The 16,743-nt window shown below is 35.0% G+C and overlaps 2 protein-coding genes and 1 non-coding gene across 3 annotated transcripts; 2 read left to right on the top strand and 1 right to left on the bottom strand.

Moving 5' to 3' along the window:
* Positions 1 to 574: 574 nt before the first annotated feature.
* LOC130612432 (bridge-like lipid transfer protein family member 3B) lies at positions 575 to 12,451 on the top strand. Its single transcript, XM_057433740.1, has 10 exons — positions 575 to 1,001; positions 5,135 to 5,297; positions 5,884 to 5,922; positions 6,204 to 6,295; positions 6,448 to 6,718; positions 7,269 to 7,937; positions 8,216 to 8,429; positions 8,658 to 8,764; positions 8,906 to 8,986; positions 9,266 to 12,451. Exons 1-10 carry the CDS (start codon positions 958 to 960, stop codon positions 11,912 to 11,914), a joined length of 4,329 nt encoding a protein of 1,442 aa, XP_057289723.1. The 5' UTR covers positions 575 to 957; the 3' UTR covers positions 11,915 to 12,451.
* Positions 12,452 to 13,249: 798 nt separating this feature from the next.
* Trnap-ugg (transfer RNA proline (anticodon UGG)) lies at positions 13,250 to 13,321 on the bottom strand. Its single transcript has one exon. It is a non-coding gene; the product is annotated as a tRNA-Pro (tRNA).
* Positions 13,322 to 13,538: 217 nt separating this feature from the next.
* On the top strand, positions 13,539 to 15,503 carry LOC130612434 (probable ATP-dependent RNA helicase DDX56). Its single transcript, XM_057433743.1, has one exon. The coding sequence runs from the start codon at positions 13,587 to 13,589 to the stop codon at positions 15,192 to 15,194; it is 1,608 nt and encodes a 535-aa protein (XP_057289726.1). The 5' UTR covers positions 13,539 to 13,586; the 3' UTR covers positions 15,195 to 15,503.
* The last annotated feature ends 1,240 nt before the right edge of the window (positions 15,504 to 16,743 follow it).

Here is a 16,743-nt window from a genome sequence, read left to right as displayed (position 1 = left end):
ATTTTGTTGATCTACGTACTTACTATGAGTATAATACTGGAAGTCTAACGCAACTATAACATCATAACCATTGAAATTCTCTTATTCAACGTTAAAGTAAAAATAAACAATAAAAAACACATTTCTGTCATCGCCTCATCATACCTGTCATTTCCACCGAAGAAAATAACAACAAGATTTTGACGTCTGTTCCCCTTAAAGGACAGTTTGTTTGCCTTGAAATTGTTCTGCCACTTTGAAGAGTTTAACATTCGCTGTGTGAAATAGTATTTTTATATCTTTGTTGTGAGCATAAAATAGATTGATGTCATCTGCGAATAAAATTGAATGTAAGACATTTGAATCTTTGTGTAGATCATTAACATATATGAGGAATAAAGTGGTCATAATATGCTTTGTGGGACTTTCACAAAAAATTGTTTCGTAATTTCTTCTTTTTCCGTCATAAGAATATCTTTTTAAGCCACCCAATGGTTGAGATCGTGCTGACGCAAAAAAAAAAGAACATTCCTCTCCAAATAATGCTAAAGAGGATAAAAAATAACTGTAGATGCTAAATGCAAGACACACTGGGAAAAAGTTGAGACGGCCAATCTATCGTTTTCTTTCTGACAGTATCTATTTAGATTGTCAGGAAGAGAAAAAGAGCCCTGGGGATGTAGTTCAAAAGTTATGAGATCGGGGGACACGTATGTGCACTAAATTTTATCTAGTCTGGAAAATATACTAGAAATAATCCGGTTCGGACGACGGCTTCTTGTTTTTACCAACCGGGAAGTGAACCTGTAATGACCTGTGTATAACCTTTAGGTTTGTTTTCGTGAAAGACAGCTGGTTGAGGCTTCTAGACAGAGCACCAATTTAAATTTATATTAGGCTGATGCATTAATATTAATGAAATATTTAATTACCAATATTTAAAAAAAGGATCATGTGTTGAATGTATAGTTATGCAGCATGGCTTCTTGGGCAAAAAATCAAATTGCTAAACAATTAGCAAAGTAAGTTCTTTTTTGCCACCGTCTTTCTTTTTACTTTCTTCAAGACGTAGCTACAATTTTTGTTTTGAACAATTTCGTCCATTTTGATAAAGTCTAAAATCGCTTTTGGAAAAAAAAAGCTATGGTTTTTGAGGTGGAGGATTCAGCTTTTTTAAATGTGTTCTTTCATTAACAAACATTTGCCAACAAAGGGGCCGTTAAAAAGCGTCGTTAAAAATGTAAAAATGGAGACGAATTTCACTTTCTCACCGTTTTTGTTTCTTTTAGGGAAAATGAAAAAAATTCAACAAATTAGAAAATGTTTCCACAGTAAAAATCCGCCATAATCTAGAATTCGTTTAAAAAATGTATCTCATGTTCGTATAAGTCTCCACAAAGATTGTTCCGTAAAGCGCAGAGGGGGGCAAAATTCTACTTAACGTAAAATTTGCCATTAACGGAAACTAACGTAGGGGAAATGGGCTTGCTGTTAAGGAGCTGGGGAGGGGGGTCCGAGTCTAGTGGCCAATTTGCCGTTAACAGAGACGAAAACTGTTTGTCGACGGCCCCCAACATGATATATGGGGCAGACGGAATTCGCAAATATTTGGTGTTTGAGTTACCTGACCAACACTAAAGCAGGCCATTCCTTGAGACGAGTGCGATCGCACGCGCACTCGCCAGCACAGTCGAAAAAAGATTTACGAGTGCTTTTTTTCGGACTCGTGAATTTTTAGTGATGAAAAAAGCTATTACGCTGATTACATAACATTCATTTCTTTGTGATTGATTTGTTTAAGAAGTATAGAGAACATTAAAGTCGGCCCCTTTCCTTCATGCTGACACTCTAATGCTCGGCTGGTGCATTACACTGAGACTCGAACGAAAGACAGAAGACCTTTTGGAACCATGCCACAAGTCAGTCCGACCTTCATCGTCACAGAGAATACTGCGAGAAGAGTGTGCACCCATGCAAGTTTAATATAACCAGAACATGGGAGAGGTTAGGTGTCTTGTACCTTAATACAGCTTTCGCAGGAATGTTCTCGTGATGTAATACCAAAACATGTTGAATAAAGTTTAAAAAATCTTTTTAAAAGGGGAAAGAGAAATCAAAAATGTTTAGAAATATATTTGATGCCAAAAACATATAGCAAATCTGTCAACACATCATCTCGTCCAACGTTTCAACCTTGCACTTGTGGTTAAAACATTTTACAAAATTCATTTCTATACAGCTTAAATAACGTAACGCTGCGGTAAACAAAAAATAGTAAGTGTCAATCGCACTTGCAAATATTCACATCGCACTTGTAAATTTTGCTTACGAGTGCGATTTTTCGCACACCATAGCACTCGTAATTTTTTTAGCGGGTGCTTTTTGTAGCTCTGGCATAGTTTTATTCAAGAAATGGCCTGCTAAAGCGACAAAAAATATTCTATACTCGTTGTTTTCCACAGCACCTGGGTGCCGATTTGCTGGAAACACCGCAAAAACCACGGGGCTGTGGGACAACTTCCAGCTTTTTAAAAGAATTTAAAATTTCACCCGGAGAAACCTGATACAACCCAAAACAACATTTTTTTAAACATTTATTACAATGATGTAAAATTTATTCCTTTAATGTTGAGTAGCGGTAGTCAGCACAGGATCTTTCCCTGATCGGGCGAGTGTCCCCTGATTGAGTAAAACCCCCAATCGTGTGAGTCAGCACTGGCGGCAATTTTTCACGACCACCCGATCGAGTGAGTCATAACTGGCAGTAAAATTTTAACTACCTAAATACATTAACAAACCAAAGAGGCTTGAGAGAGACTTAGTTTTCACCTAGCACCTAGCCAGCTTAAGGCCTAGAGATAGCTAGCTATGCTAAAGATATCAATATTGCTCTACTATACTTTGTGTCACATATGATAAAAAATATGCACATTTTACTCTATATAGCTTATACTGGCTTCTTACTAAACTAACTCCAACCACATGTCTATAAGACAATGAAAACAAGCTTCAGAGCCTCAAAATGTGTGATCTGGACTGAAAATATGCACCGTGTAGTTAATCGAACTTAGGAAGTTTTCAATAGCATCGGAATGGCACAGTTTATATTTTTTTTAATCGGTAAATTGGCAAAAATAAGTTTATGATTTAATGTAAACAAGATTTGTATTGCCCTTAAGGCCAGCTGCTTGCCCTTTTTAAAAGTAATTTTAAGAAAGAAAAATGTTCCCCCGATTCAGGTTAGTCTCTCCCGATAGGGTGGTTGCGTACTCACTTGACCGGGTGATTTACCCTGATCGGGGTGGAGTAACAGGATCGGGAAAAGATTCCGTACTGCTAGTGGAGGAGAAAATTTTGCATTTTGGGCGTTTCGGGTAGTTACGGACGAAAACCTTGAAAAAACGCCCACAGTCGCCCTCACATATAAGGCACTTTTGGTGAGTCAGCACCCTCGTTGAGTGCCAAAGAGGCCTGAGATTTAAAAAAAACCTTAGATGAGTTGCATTGTGAAAAAGAAAATGATAGTTAAGAAAAACCAATTCCACCCCTTTCTAGATCATTTATTTCTTAAATCTGCGAATTAAAGGAAATGTCAATTTTCTTTATGTGGTCCTTTTTTATTACCTATAAAGATGTGCGCACATTTACAGAACTTTTTTTGCATCTCATTTATAATGATACGGAAAATGCTTTACAAGCATACAGCATTTTACTATGGTGCCAGTTTTTTTTGTTACTGCGTAACATGATTTTTCTTTGTCTGTCTTACGCCACCATATCCGCCTATTGAAAGAGCTATCCACCCCTCCAAAGACTCGTAAATTCACCAGGCTATGTATCAGTTGGCCATATTTTTTTAATTTCTATTCTTGCATTCATTTTGTAATAAGGGACAGTAAAGTTATTTAAAACCAACAAACAACACTAAACAACAAAAATACAAGACCTAAGGATAAAAATTTGATCTGGTGAACTTTACAATTGTTGCTCATTGTTTGTGACTGCCAGTCCTGCCAGTCCTGTGAATCTTGCTTTAAACCCTTACTAATTAGACTATATACAATGTGACAGCTTTTCTAATTCAAATGTTTTCAGGTGAAAAAAAATGCCAACGTGATTTTTTGTTGTTGTTTTTTATTCACAATCCACAATTTTACGACAGCAAAAACAATGACATAAATTTTTTGATGTTTGACCATCAGGATACAAAAAACAACGATGCTTTTCATGAGTAAAAAGATGCTTTAAAATTCAGGCAACTAAAAACATATTGCTTTTTTAGGTGCAGCAGAGGCAAACAAAAAAATACTTTTTTGCAGCCACAAAATATATAAATTTAAAACAAGAGAAAAAATATAGACTTCTAAATTCTAAAATCTACTTAGATAACTACTATAATAACAAAGAAAAAACTATATTTCACAACTAATATTTATTATATTTTTAGCAACATATTTACAGATTACAGAAGGTTGTATAGGGTGAAAATAAGTAGGTTTTAGATATAGTACTTTACCAGTAAACATCAAAAATAAGATAATTAATTCAAGACAACCAAGAATATTTTACGTACCATAGTAGTAATAGCATTTTATATCCTTCTTTTAAACTTACTGAAATATGACATCATAATTCATGCAGCATAATTAAATCTGAAATTCTTTAAATGTGAATATCTTGAGAACGAAAAGAGATTTTTAAAAAATTTAAAAAGACTTGTTAGCTAACTTTTTAAGCTCTATAATATAAGTCCAACATCATTTTATACCTTGGGTTCCCTTTAAAAAATATCACCAACAATAATATTTTTCATGTTCTGAATTCCTTTTCACAACATAGATGTAAAATAGTAGGGACTTTTCATGGGGCAGACCAAGTCAATCTGGTCTTTAAAATCAACAATTGCATTCTGAACTTTTATTTAACAGCTGTGCCACAGTGTCATTCTCTTCTCCTTTAAGTTGCAATACACAGCAAAACACAGAGCGCATAATATACAGTATAAATTACAAAAATGCTGTACCACTACCACTTAATTCCAAATCACATGCCTTTCCGAGGTATATATGTTATATTAAAACAAAACAATAAACTCTGTTAAACCACCTCCCAAATGCTTTTGATATCCTACTTTCATAAATCCTCTACATTTTAGGTTTGCAAAAAATCTTGATCCAAGTTCTCTCAGTTTGAAATTTTTCAAAGGAGAGGGAGAATTGACAAACTTAGAGTTGGATGAAACGGTTTTATCTGATATTCTTGAATTTCCGCCATGGTTGCAACTAACAAAAGTTGTATGCAATCGAATATCTGCAAAGGTATGTGTCTCCTTCTTTTTCTTAAAGTCACTTAATTTATATATGCAAAATTTAATATAAATTTATATATGCAAAAAATCACTTATGCAATCTAAATAACAGGTATTTTTAGTTTAAATGATAAAAAATATTGTTTTGAATTAAAATAAAGCATATTTTACAAGCTTTCTTGGGCAGCTTAATTTTTCATGAAATGAAATCCTTGCAAAAATTCCAAAAGAAATTTTGCATGAAAAACATTTGATCCAAACAACAAAATTACAACCAGTGTTCGACAGAGACACGCAAAATATAGTAGCAACAAATTTTGTTTAAACAATGAAACGCGATCGTATATAACTTAACAACACCGTATTTTATTTTCAAACTATCAAAACGCAAAGGTATGAAACTTAATGCCAAAATTCATTATCTGTATTTTGTTCTCAATCATCAAAACCGGATCTTCGGGAGCGTAAATAACAAAGCATTTTGTTCAACGTAAACTTCATGGGCAAAAACGTTTTGACAGATCATATTTATTCCCAACCCAGAAAATATTAATTAATGTGGAAATTGTAATACGAATATGTGTGTTTATAAACAGGTGCCTTGGACAAGTTTGAAATCAGATCCAATTCGATTGGTAAGTTGTGTTTTTAAATAATCAATAGATTATACAATAACCAGAGGCTGATCAACACCAATTTGAACATTTGTAAATGGATTAAGTGAATATCTAATGTTGGTTGCCTGGAATAAAGAAAGAAGTATTTGAAGTTATTTTCTTTTTTCTCTGGGTATTTTAGCCATACAGAAGATATATATTTTATAAGAGATCATACTATACTTTAAATTTATGTCATCTCTTGTAAATGAAGATGTATTATTGTGCTTGTAGACTGAACGTTTTTTCTGTTATGATAGATTTTGGATTGTGTTGATGTGGAGATTGTTGCATCTGAAACTGCCAGAGAGAAGTCTGCCAACTTGCCTGTGTTTGGTGCAAAAGCAAATGCGTAAGTGTTTTGGCACAATTCTTCAACTGACTTATCCTTTCTTAGTTATCTGGTACTTGCACTTATATGTTTGTGTTCATTTACAAAATATATAATGTTAAATTTATGTTTAGTTTATGAAAATTTGTAGCTCGTATTTTTTTCCTGCATAGCAAACCAACAAAGTATGGCTTCTCTGAAAAAGTTGTAGATGGAATGTATGTTTCGATCAACACTCTTTTGGTTTCATTCAAATCACTTGGTTTCAAAGCTTCTGTAAGCATTTCACGCATTATAGTACAGAGTACAACGCCAGATTGGAAGCAAAGCAACAATTTGCGTCAAACAAGAATAAAAGATGATGAGCGTGATGAAGTGTTGAATTTTAAGGAGATAAGATGGGGTACAATGAGAGTAAATGCTGACGCAGCATACAAAGCTGAGGTTGGTAACCCTTTTTTCTATTGAAAAAATATTTTTTTAAAAATAAAGTTGACAAATATGTGTATGAGGGAATGTTGCATGATTATATATTGTAAGATTAAAGTTTATAAGCATGAGACTGAAAACAAAGTTCTAAAACGAAGCATGAGTGTATCACCACAAAAATTGTGCATAAATATAATTTGGTTTACATTTTTTATAAATTAGGCCTGTGTTATCGAATTTGACAAATGATAAAAACAGAAGAAAAATTGCTTTATTATCTTTGTTCATCGTCCATCATCAAAAGCATTTTGCTCGAAATCTATTCAGTCAAAAGTTTTTTCTTAATTCTTGAAGGAACTGATAATTTTAATTTGGACAAATGTAAAACTCTTGAAAGTATTCTTAACCATCATGGCTAAACACAATAAGGTGCGTTATGAGAAAAAACTTATGGAGAGAAATTTTCTTTTCTGTTAGGACTTAAATAGAAAGTTTTGTTACAATATATATACACTGAATCTAACAAGTATTTTTCTGATGTTACACATCGGTATTTTATGTTTAGTCTAAAGAAATCCCTTCCACACCACTTCGTCTGATCACCAACAACAGTGCAATACGATTAGTCATTAAGAAAAAAATGTCTGACTGTTCAATGATAGCATCTAAGTTAATTGTTTCATTAGATGACATACTTTGGGTGTTAACTCGTTCCCAGATTCTTAAACTATCAAGTTTTATACACTATTTAATCAAGCTGAGACGAAAGTTTTTACCCATTGCTCATCAGAGTGCAACATTACAACAAAAACCAGACGAGACGAACCCTTCTCTTGCTGCAGCAAGCAGTAGCACCTATAGTGCTAGTCATAACCAAGTCTTCTCCGCATATGATTTACTGGAAACTTCAATTCATTTACGAACACAACGCATAGACTTGCATTTGTGTGATGACAGTGCATTGGATGGCAACCAGCCAAAACAAAATGGTGCACATAAGGGTAAAAATTACGGCTACGATGAACCTGGTGCTGCTCTTCAAATTTGTTTGGTGAACATCTCATTGGATCACTGTCCATATCACGTGGTTGGAACGAAAAGAACTGCAGTCAAATCCGATGACGAAGTTAGTTACAACAGAAAGAGGTGGGCCACACAGTTAATGAATAATTTTCAAGAAACTGAAGGAAAGCACTGGGCGCCGAAAAGAAACACTGCTTCCTTATTAAGACAGGTTTTTAAATAAATGATTTTTTTTTGACACCAGTCATTCAAGCGTTTTTCTAATTCATGCAAGACCTGGACAATTGCCATCATATTAGGAAGCAGTCAGGTAAATGGCATTTCAAGTCGACGAAATATTGCGGATTTAAAAATTTAAATTACAAAGGCTGTAATAGATACTTCTTGTAGTATAATGACTGTACGCAATAAACTACTTGAAAAGTTACTCTAAAAACTATTCCATAGGCTGCTCAAAAAGCGTGTTAACGAGTGTGATTCTATTTTTAGAATATCAAAAAGCAAAGACGATATGTGATGTATGAAAGTTGTTTTGTTGTGAATTGTCAAGACTTTGATATAATGCAAGTTACAACATCACGGACATTAGAACCTAAACCTTTTTTATCCTCTGAGAAGGAGTCTCTTTTCCTGCCGAAAGAAATGTCGGCGTTACACATTGATCACACAACGTATTATTACACAGAAGACGAGACTCTGGCAGGTAGGGTTACCATTTTAAAAAAGACATTAAAACCAATTGTTGTGTGTCAAGGAAAGTTAAAATTTCATTTCATTTTTGTGTCGCGTGACTCACTATAACGTTTATTCTTGTATAAAAACACATTTCTAACCTTCCTTTGAGTATCATCAGCCTTTTTAAAAAGGTGATTTTGATTAAAATTTGTTAACTATCGTTGGGTGATCGTCAATCCATACTTTTATTATTTAGTACCTGCTCCAAACGTATACTTGCAAGTGAATCCAATTCAACTTATTTTTGATCCATTGACTTGTGTGTGGATGAATCGATTTGCTCAAAGTGTCATCACAGGATTGGTACGCCATGTTTTACATTATATTATGTCCACACGATCAATAAAATCAGGACCTGTAGACCCTGCAATAGAGTGGACACCCTACTCATAACAGGCTTTCTTTAAATGTATGTTGTTATTGTTATTTTGTTTGTTTCTTTAGGATTGGACGAAAGAGTTTATGTCACGTGAAGTCGGATTTGTAGAGCATATAAACATTCGAGTCGAGGCTTTGATGCCAAAGGTACGGAAATACAACATGTAGCTTGCTTATATGATGGCTGAATAAAAAGGATGCATCTAATTCTTTCATTTTTAAAACCTGGACATTATCGTATTTATAAACTTTTTATTGGAATGTAAAAGTATTTTTAAGTTTGCTTTGACGTGGGTTATTGTGTGTAATCAACAAATTCGTCTGTTTGCCAAAACAACATTTAGGGTGAACCAAACATATAATGTTGCTTGTTAAGATAATTGTGTATAAGAAATGTTTATTCGAAACGATTGTATTTTTATTCAGGTGGTGTTACCATTTGAAAACGACCCCAATCTTCCTCATGGTGATGAACGACCGACAAAAATGCAGTTACAAATATCTCAAGCAGTTATCTCAAATTGTCGAGTTGGCGGAAGGTCCTGTCAGGCTGACATTTTGAACGATTTACAAGGTTTTATCGGTTGCCGGCAATATGCAGATATGTCTTGTTTTCCCAACGAAGAATCAGACTTATCACCATTTTCAAACTCAGCTTGGTTAAATGACTATAGTATTAACTATCACCAGTTACAAAATTTGACTAAACGAGACAAAGGTCTTTATGATCGTTTAAAGCGCGATAACAATTTACCACATCAAATTTGGTGCGTTTGGTGTGATCAAATGTGGATCGAATTTCTTGGTATAGGAAAAGCAGCATGTAGGCCGGTCCCCTTCGCTGATGCTTTTCCCCTCCGGTTATGGATATGTCAAAGTGTACCCTATTTCTTTGGTGAGAAAGACCATACTGAAACACCATCAAGTTCTTCAAGCGCTGAGATGGTGGAGGTAGCGACAGAGTCCGGCGATGCTGAGGATATTAAATTGAATAAAATGGAAATTGTCTATGAAGCAAATACAGGAAATTTTAGTCCGAGATCGCAACGCAAAATTGGGCCTAATAACTCTGTGTATTCTCCACGTCAAAGCGGTAGCGACACCAGTGAATGTAGCGAATCAGGATTGAGAAGCCCACGTCATACGGCTGTTAGAGGAAAATTTTTTCATAAGAAGCAAAACAAATCGAAGTTTTACGACGACATCACAAGTACCGCTGACAAGGTTGATACGAACAATATACGAATTAGCCACTCCGATGGAGATTTACTGTCAAATTATCACAGCGATAGATGCGAAACTAACAGTCTACATATTTTTAACCCTGGCTGTGATCGCGACCAAGACCCTCCTCCTCCATACACTCCTATCGGTTACAGTGCGGCTGGTGGCAGCCTATCTTCCAGCATCGCTTCTTTACCACCTGCCTACGATACTGTAACGGATGAAATTCCCGGGGAAATGGAAAAACCGGTTATAAATGATTTCGTTAATGACGATGAACACTTCTCTTCAGAGAAAGCATCCATTGCAATGTTACTCAGTATTAAAAAGACAGTACAAATCCAGTTAGATCACTTTCAAATGTTATTTTTGATCCGATTAAGTGAGGATGTAGCCTCGGTGGTGGAGAGAATTGGATTAGATAATGAACTATGTGAAAATGAACGCAAGTTAAGTTTAAATCAGTTGGTCGACGTAGAACACGTAAACAAACCAGAAGAAAGCATCGTTATAAATGTATCAATACCAAATGTTGTTGTTGATATTGTGTTGTTTCCCTGCATCGGCATCGATCCAATACAAACATTCAGCCTACCAGATCGCATTGAATATGACAAAACGGAAAAAAATATTAATATCTCAACTGAGCATGATCTACCGCTACGAAGATTATCTCCCGCCAAACCAATCACACCAACAGGGAATCTGGCTGTGTCCGATGTTAATTGCAAACCCGATTTAAAGCAGGATTTGATAAGGCTGGAAGAAAGTACGATATCAAAAAATCATTTAGCTGTATTGCCTTATACGTCTTCACTGCAAAATCATGCCTGTGAAATATCGGGATCACTAGATGGTTCGACCAAGTTTCTCTCTAATCCTGAGTATGACCCTACACTTAAAGAGGTATCAGACGTTGGTATTCAGGTGGGTAACTCTTTGATGGGTGCAAATTTAATTCCCAATCCGGAAAATCAGTTGGTTTCAGTACTTCGTATTAAAGCTGGGTTGATCACCATTGGAATACAAAGTCAAGCTGGAGACTCAGTGGTGAAGTTTGCTGCAGAAACTTTAGTGTTGAACGAACTTGGTAATTTAAAGTATGGTAAAGTCCTTGATCCCCGTGGGATAGTCTTATCAGAAAACCTAAAGGAAAAACAAACTGTCAATATGGATCCACTAACTGGCAATGCGATGCTTAAATTGCGATTGATTACTGGACCACGTGCTGAAAAACTCGCGAAAGATGGCGGCGAGTTAGGTTTTGCAGATATTCGAGTAACTTCCTTAGCGGCTGCTTTGTTAATGTCAACTGTGGACAATCTTACCGAGTTTGCAGAAGATGAATTTGTGCTACCCACAATGCCGTTTGTTGTGAATATTAGCCGGTCAGATATTTTACTTTACGACGATAAACCACGTCGGTACAAGTCAGCAATTAAGCTGCCGCCTATGCAAGTACTTATCGACGAATTACAAGTATTGCGAGATTCACACGGTGTTATTTCCGTCAAACAAGCAAATAAAGACACCGAGACAATACCTGGTTTCTCAGATCAAGCAGACGTCTCGATAAGTCAACGGGTCCATAGTGCTAGCGTTAACAGCACGTTAATTGCCGAATCGATCAACCAACAAGTTGATGCCCTGATCGGCGAGAACGGGCGTTTGTTGGAAGATTTAAAGGTTGTCAACGCCAAAGTGAATGGATTACATTCTGAAAGAGAATCACTGCTAAAAGTAATCGATAAACTTCAACAGGAGCTGATGTGGTCCAATCGCGAAAATGATGATCTACAGAATCGAGTTCGCTCGCTATCGTTAAGTAAACATAGAGCAGATTTTCTATAAGCATTTTACAACTTTAGCTATATATATTTTCATACTTATGACATGGAAAATAGCTAACTTTAAATTTAAGTGGTTGCGATAGACAGTTTATTGTTTCTTTCTACATGTCATGTTTTCTTTTTTTATGAAAACTCAAATACAAAATTTTTCAAATTTACATAGTTTTAAGATTTGCATAGTTACCAGCGCAAGTATAGCAAAATGACGAGTTAAAAAATGCCTTAATGATTTTTTCTGTGAAGAGTTTTTCTCCGCATTATTCTCAAAATAAAGATTTTTACGCGGAGGTTTAAAATAGTGAACTGAACACAAAATTAAAATCGTTGACTTCAATAACTTCGTCTCCAGGGCTTTTTCTATGCACAGGCTTGTAGCATTCCTGAAAAAACCTGAAATTTTTGGGACAGTAAAATATGATAAATTTTCTAACGCAGGATTTTTTTTTATTTTTCGAAATTTACGCTTTGTAAATAAATATTAGATTAAAATAAATTAAATGTTTTATAGAGATTATCAAAATGAATTCCAGATCGTCAATTCTCTTCGTTTTTTTGTCGTGTTATATCTAAAAAATCGTTGCCATGCTAATGTTGCCGGCAAAAGATTGCGGGGCATGAACCGCATGGTTACGTCCGTCCTGAATAACACCTTCACCTTCTATTCGGGGTGTCTGTCAGGAATTATTAAAATGTCAAGACTATCAACAATTTCTTTGGTGTGTCAGTACAATTGTCAGGAACTTTAGGCTCAATAGACCGTCTTTGCTGGAATTAATTTTAGGGAATTCGTTAATCTTTTTTTCGCGGCAACTAATTTTAGCGAAATTAACAAAAAATCACGAATTCGCGAAAATTAATTCCCGTAAAATTTACCGTCTCTCCTTTTTTCATCTCGCATATTTTTGTGCTTGTTACATGATTTTTTGATGAGAGAGAAGTGTGTTTTGGTGTGAAAAATAGTTTTTAGGTGACCCTTTTCGGAGCTTCGTGTATACTCAAAAAGTTTTTTATCTAATTTTGCCCCTTTGTGTTGCAATTAATAAGAACCGAAAACTGTGCCACACATTCAGGTGGAGCAGTCTAAGACAGGAGTACAGGTAAAATTATGTCAGTGAAAGTTTATAAAAAATAAATGTTACTCCAGACAGCGCGATCAGTAAAACAATGTCGCACATCATGTAGGTACAATGCTTTTTTTCCAAAGAAAAAACAACTGGAGGAATTTCGGTTTAACAAAAACATAGGAAACAGTCTGTTGTTAACACCAGACTGAGCTTTCAGTACAGGTAAATCGTTTTTGTAAAAAAAATTTTTTTAAAAAAATAGAAAAAACTTTGGGCTCAACCGGGATTTGAACCCGGGGCCTCTCGCACCCAAAGCGAGAATCATACCACTAGACCATTGAGCCACACAAGAAAATTGGAATATAAGAAATATGTAAAAAAAATTGTTTTTTACACATCATATGTTACAAATGCTTAACTTCGTAGTATAGATAATATAAAATAATAAAAATCTGTAACATATAAACTCTCTGTCACAATTAGAAAATATCTCTTAAAAAACAAAAAATTAAAATAGTGACGTCATCAAACCCAATCACCCGGTACATATTTCCCCGCACACATACTTTTTTGAAACGGAAAAGAAGGTTCGCGCACGTGAAGGTAAAAATGGCCGAACCTTCTTCCTTTTCTGCTTTTGATATTGATGCCAGATTGCTTAAAGCTATATCTAAGCTTGGCTGGTCAAATCCTACGCCTGTACAAAACAAGACAATACCGCTTTCATTGGAAGGAAAAGATGTTATTGTTCGTGCAAGCACTGGATCTGGGAAGACAGGGGCCTATCTCGTTCCCATTATTCAAAAAACGTTGATACAGAAAAGAAAGAAGGAGAAACAATATGTAAGTCTAGTGTTAGTCCCATCGAAAGAGTTATGCAAGCAAGCATACAGAAACGCTCTAGAATTGACAGCCTATTGTTCCAAAGAAGTTGTTGTAATTGATATAGGAAATCCTTCCGTACCAAATGTATCGTCCATGCTTGGAACAGCAAATATTCTTATCAGCACACCCAGCAAATTGTTAGCTCACATAGCCCATCAATCTATCAATATTAAGAGTAGTATGGACTTTTTAGTAGTTGATGAAGCAGATTTGATGTTTTCATATGGTTATGAGAACGATTTGACAGCACTTGTTACACATTTACCAAAAATATATCAAGCAGTGCTTCTGTCTGCAACTATTAGTAAGGATGTTGATAATTTAAAACGTTTAGTACTTCATAATCCAACTATATTAAAAATTGAAGGTCAAGAGTCTGTTGAGAATAACAAACTTTCTCAATTTATGGTCAAGTGTGAAGCTAGCGATAAATTTTTGTTGGCCTATGCCTTGTTTAAATTAAATTTAATCCGGGGGAAAACACTCATATTTGTAAATTCTATTGATAAAAGTTATCGATTAAAGTTGTTTTTTGAACAATTTTATATACGCACATGTGTCCTCAATTCAGAGTTACCACAAAGTTCACGAGTTCATATCGTCGACGAATTTAATAGGGGTGTGTATGATATTGTGATTGCGACAGATGAAGCAACAGTTATAGAAACAGAGAATTCAGAAATTGTGAAAGACAAAACAAAGAAGAAAGCCAAAAAAGCAGATAAAGAGTATAACGTCTCTAGAGGGATTGATTTTCAAGATGTGGATAATGTCCTTAATTTTGACTTTCCAACAACGTCTGATGCATATATACACAGAGTTGGAAGGACTGCACGAGCAGGTAATACAGGAACAGCGCTTTCTTTTGTTGCAAGTAAAGAAGAACAAAAATTTCTTCTTAATATTGAAAAACGATTAAACACTGAAAAATCATCTGATCAAGTCCTTTTAAAACCTTATAATTTTAAAGTTGACGAAATTGAAGGATTGCGGTATCGAGTAAATGATGCATATAATAGTATTACAAAGCTTAAAGTCAAAGATGCACGATTAAAAGAAATTAAGGGACAAATTTTCAACTCAGCAAAGTTGAAAACATATTTTGAAGATAATCCAAAAGATTTAAAAGTGTTGCGACATGATAAAGTTTCTGCACCTCTTGATCAACAACCACATATGAAGAATGTTCCTGAATACTTGGTGCCCGAAACGTTGAAACATGTGATGCTGAAACCAAGACGGAAACGTAAAAGAAATATTCCTTTGCATGAGAAAGCCAAGAAAAAACGTAGTGATGACCCTCTGAAAACATTTAAGTACAAAAAGAAGTAATATAAGTATAGTGCATAATGCATGTATTATATTTTAAACAGAATTTTGGCAGCAATTTTTTTTGTTTAATATTAATAGACATTTTTCTGTGAGAGAAATTTAAAATATATACAATATTTTTTCTTTTTAAAGGCATGTTGCCAATACCTTGGCATTTTGGTATTTGTAAACGTTTGTTTTCTCAGAAAGTAGAAGCTGTTCACAAACTGGTTAGCAAGAAATGAGTACCTTGGTGTTGGCCTTGAAAAGAGTAATGTAATTGAAGTTAATTCTACTTATTTTCAAAGATATATCAGTCGGCATAAACCATTTTTTTGCTTTATTTTTATTACTATAAGGGAATTAATTTTTGCGGAAATTAGTTTTTGCAATTTGGAGAAGTTTTTGACAATTTCTCGAAAATTAGTTCCCGCGATAATTATTGGAAAACTCGCTGTTCCCACAATTTCGCGGAAACTTCAGCAGTGTTTTTGTATGTCTTCCATATAAAGAAACGGTATAAAATAAACACCTTTCTTTTAAAACCAGAAAATTCAATAACTGTTGTAAACTAAATTCGAGAGCAGGGCAGAAAATACATAACCAGGGCAACATAATCAGGACAGACCAGCTTATTATGTAGGACAGTTAAAAAATATTATTTGGCACTTGTAAAAGGAAAATAATCAGGGCAGGCCGGTTTATGTACGACAGTCTAATATCATTTGTTACTTAAAAAACAAACATGATCGGGGCAGACAGACTTATGTACGACAGTCTAATGTTGATTGAGCGACAAAGTTGTTGTTCTTAAATAAAACGAAATTTCGTGGAAAATATATTTTGGGATTTGCAAGGTTAATAACTTTTCACCAAACTTAATTTCCGCAAAACGAATAATTTAGGTCAGTTCCTGTGAAAAATAAAAATGAATCCACCCATCCGCAAAATCCAGTTAGTTTTCAATGGTGTGTTATCTTGCAGAGAAAAATGGCATGTGACAATAATTCGTCAATGATTTTTTCACAAAAGTTTGAGGAAAATGCCAATCACAGCCTGCCTTACCAGCCATTCTATCAGCGTTTATAATCCGGTAACCACGACATAATCAGGCCATGCGTACATAATCCGGCCGTCCTGTTTTTAAACAGGCCGTTTTTGAATCCTAGGCAGAACAGCGTCCGCAGCGTAATAAACTAAATTGACAAATATTCACTATACCATGTCGCGGATTAAATTAGAACGGGGTTGATCGTTCTGGTTTTGCATTTTCTATGCCGCTCTAGGGCTTTTACAGTAACTGCAAATGAATAACTACACAATTGTCCCGAAAGCAAAATGATGTAAAAACATTGCATGTGATTTTTCTTTTCTTTAAAAAATTCAGTTAACCTGGTATGGTACTAATTTTTCCAAATAGATAATTTCGCGGGTCCATAAAAATTATATTTCGGATCATTGAGGAAAATTCTAAGGGTGTGTATCGATTAGATAGCTGGTAATTGTGGCTATGCTAGTTCCAAGTTCTTAGCCAGCACAAAAAAGGTCTGAATGGTGGAGCATGAGGATA

This window comes from Hydractinia symbiolongicarpus, chromosome 10 (genome assembly GCF_029227915.1).
Source record: "Hydractinia symbiolongicarpus strain clone_291-10 chromosome 10, HSymV2.1, whole genome shotgun sequence".
Classification (NCBI taxonomy): domain Eukaryota; kingdom Metazoa; phylum Cnidaria; class Hydrozoa; order Anthoathecata; family Hydractiniidae; genus Hydractinia; species Hydractinia symbiolongicarpus.
The sequence above is the reverse complement of the archived record's forward strand: the minus strand, read 5'-3'. Positions and strand labels throughout refer to the sequence as shown.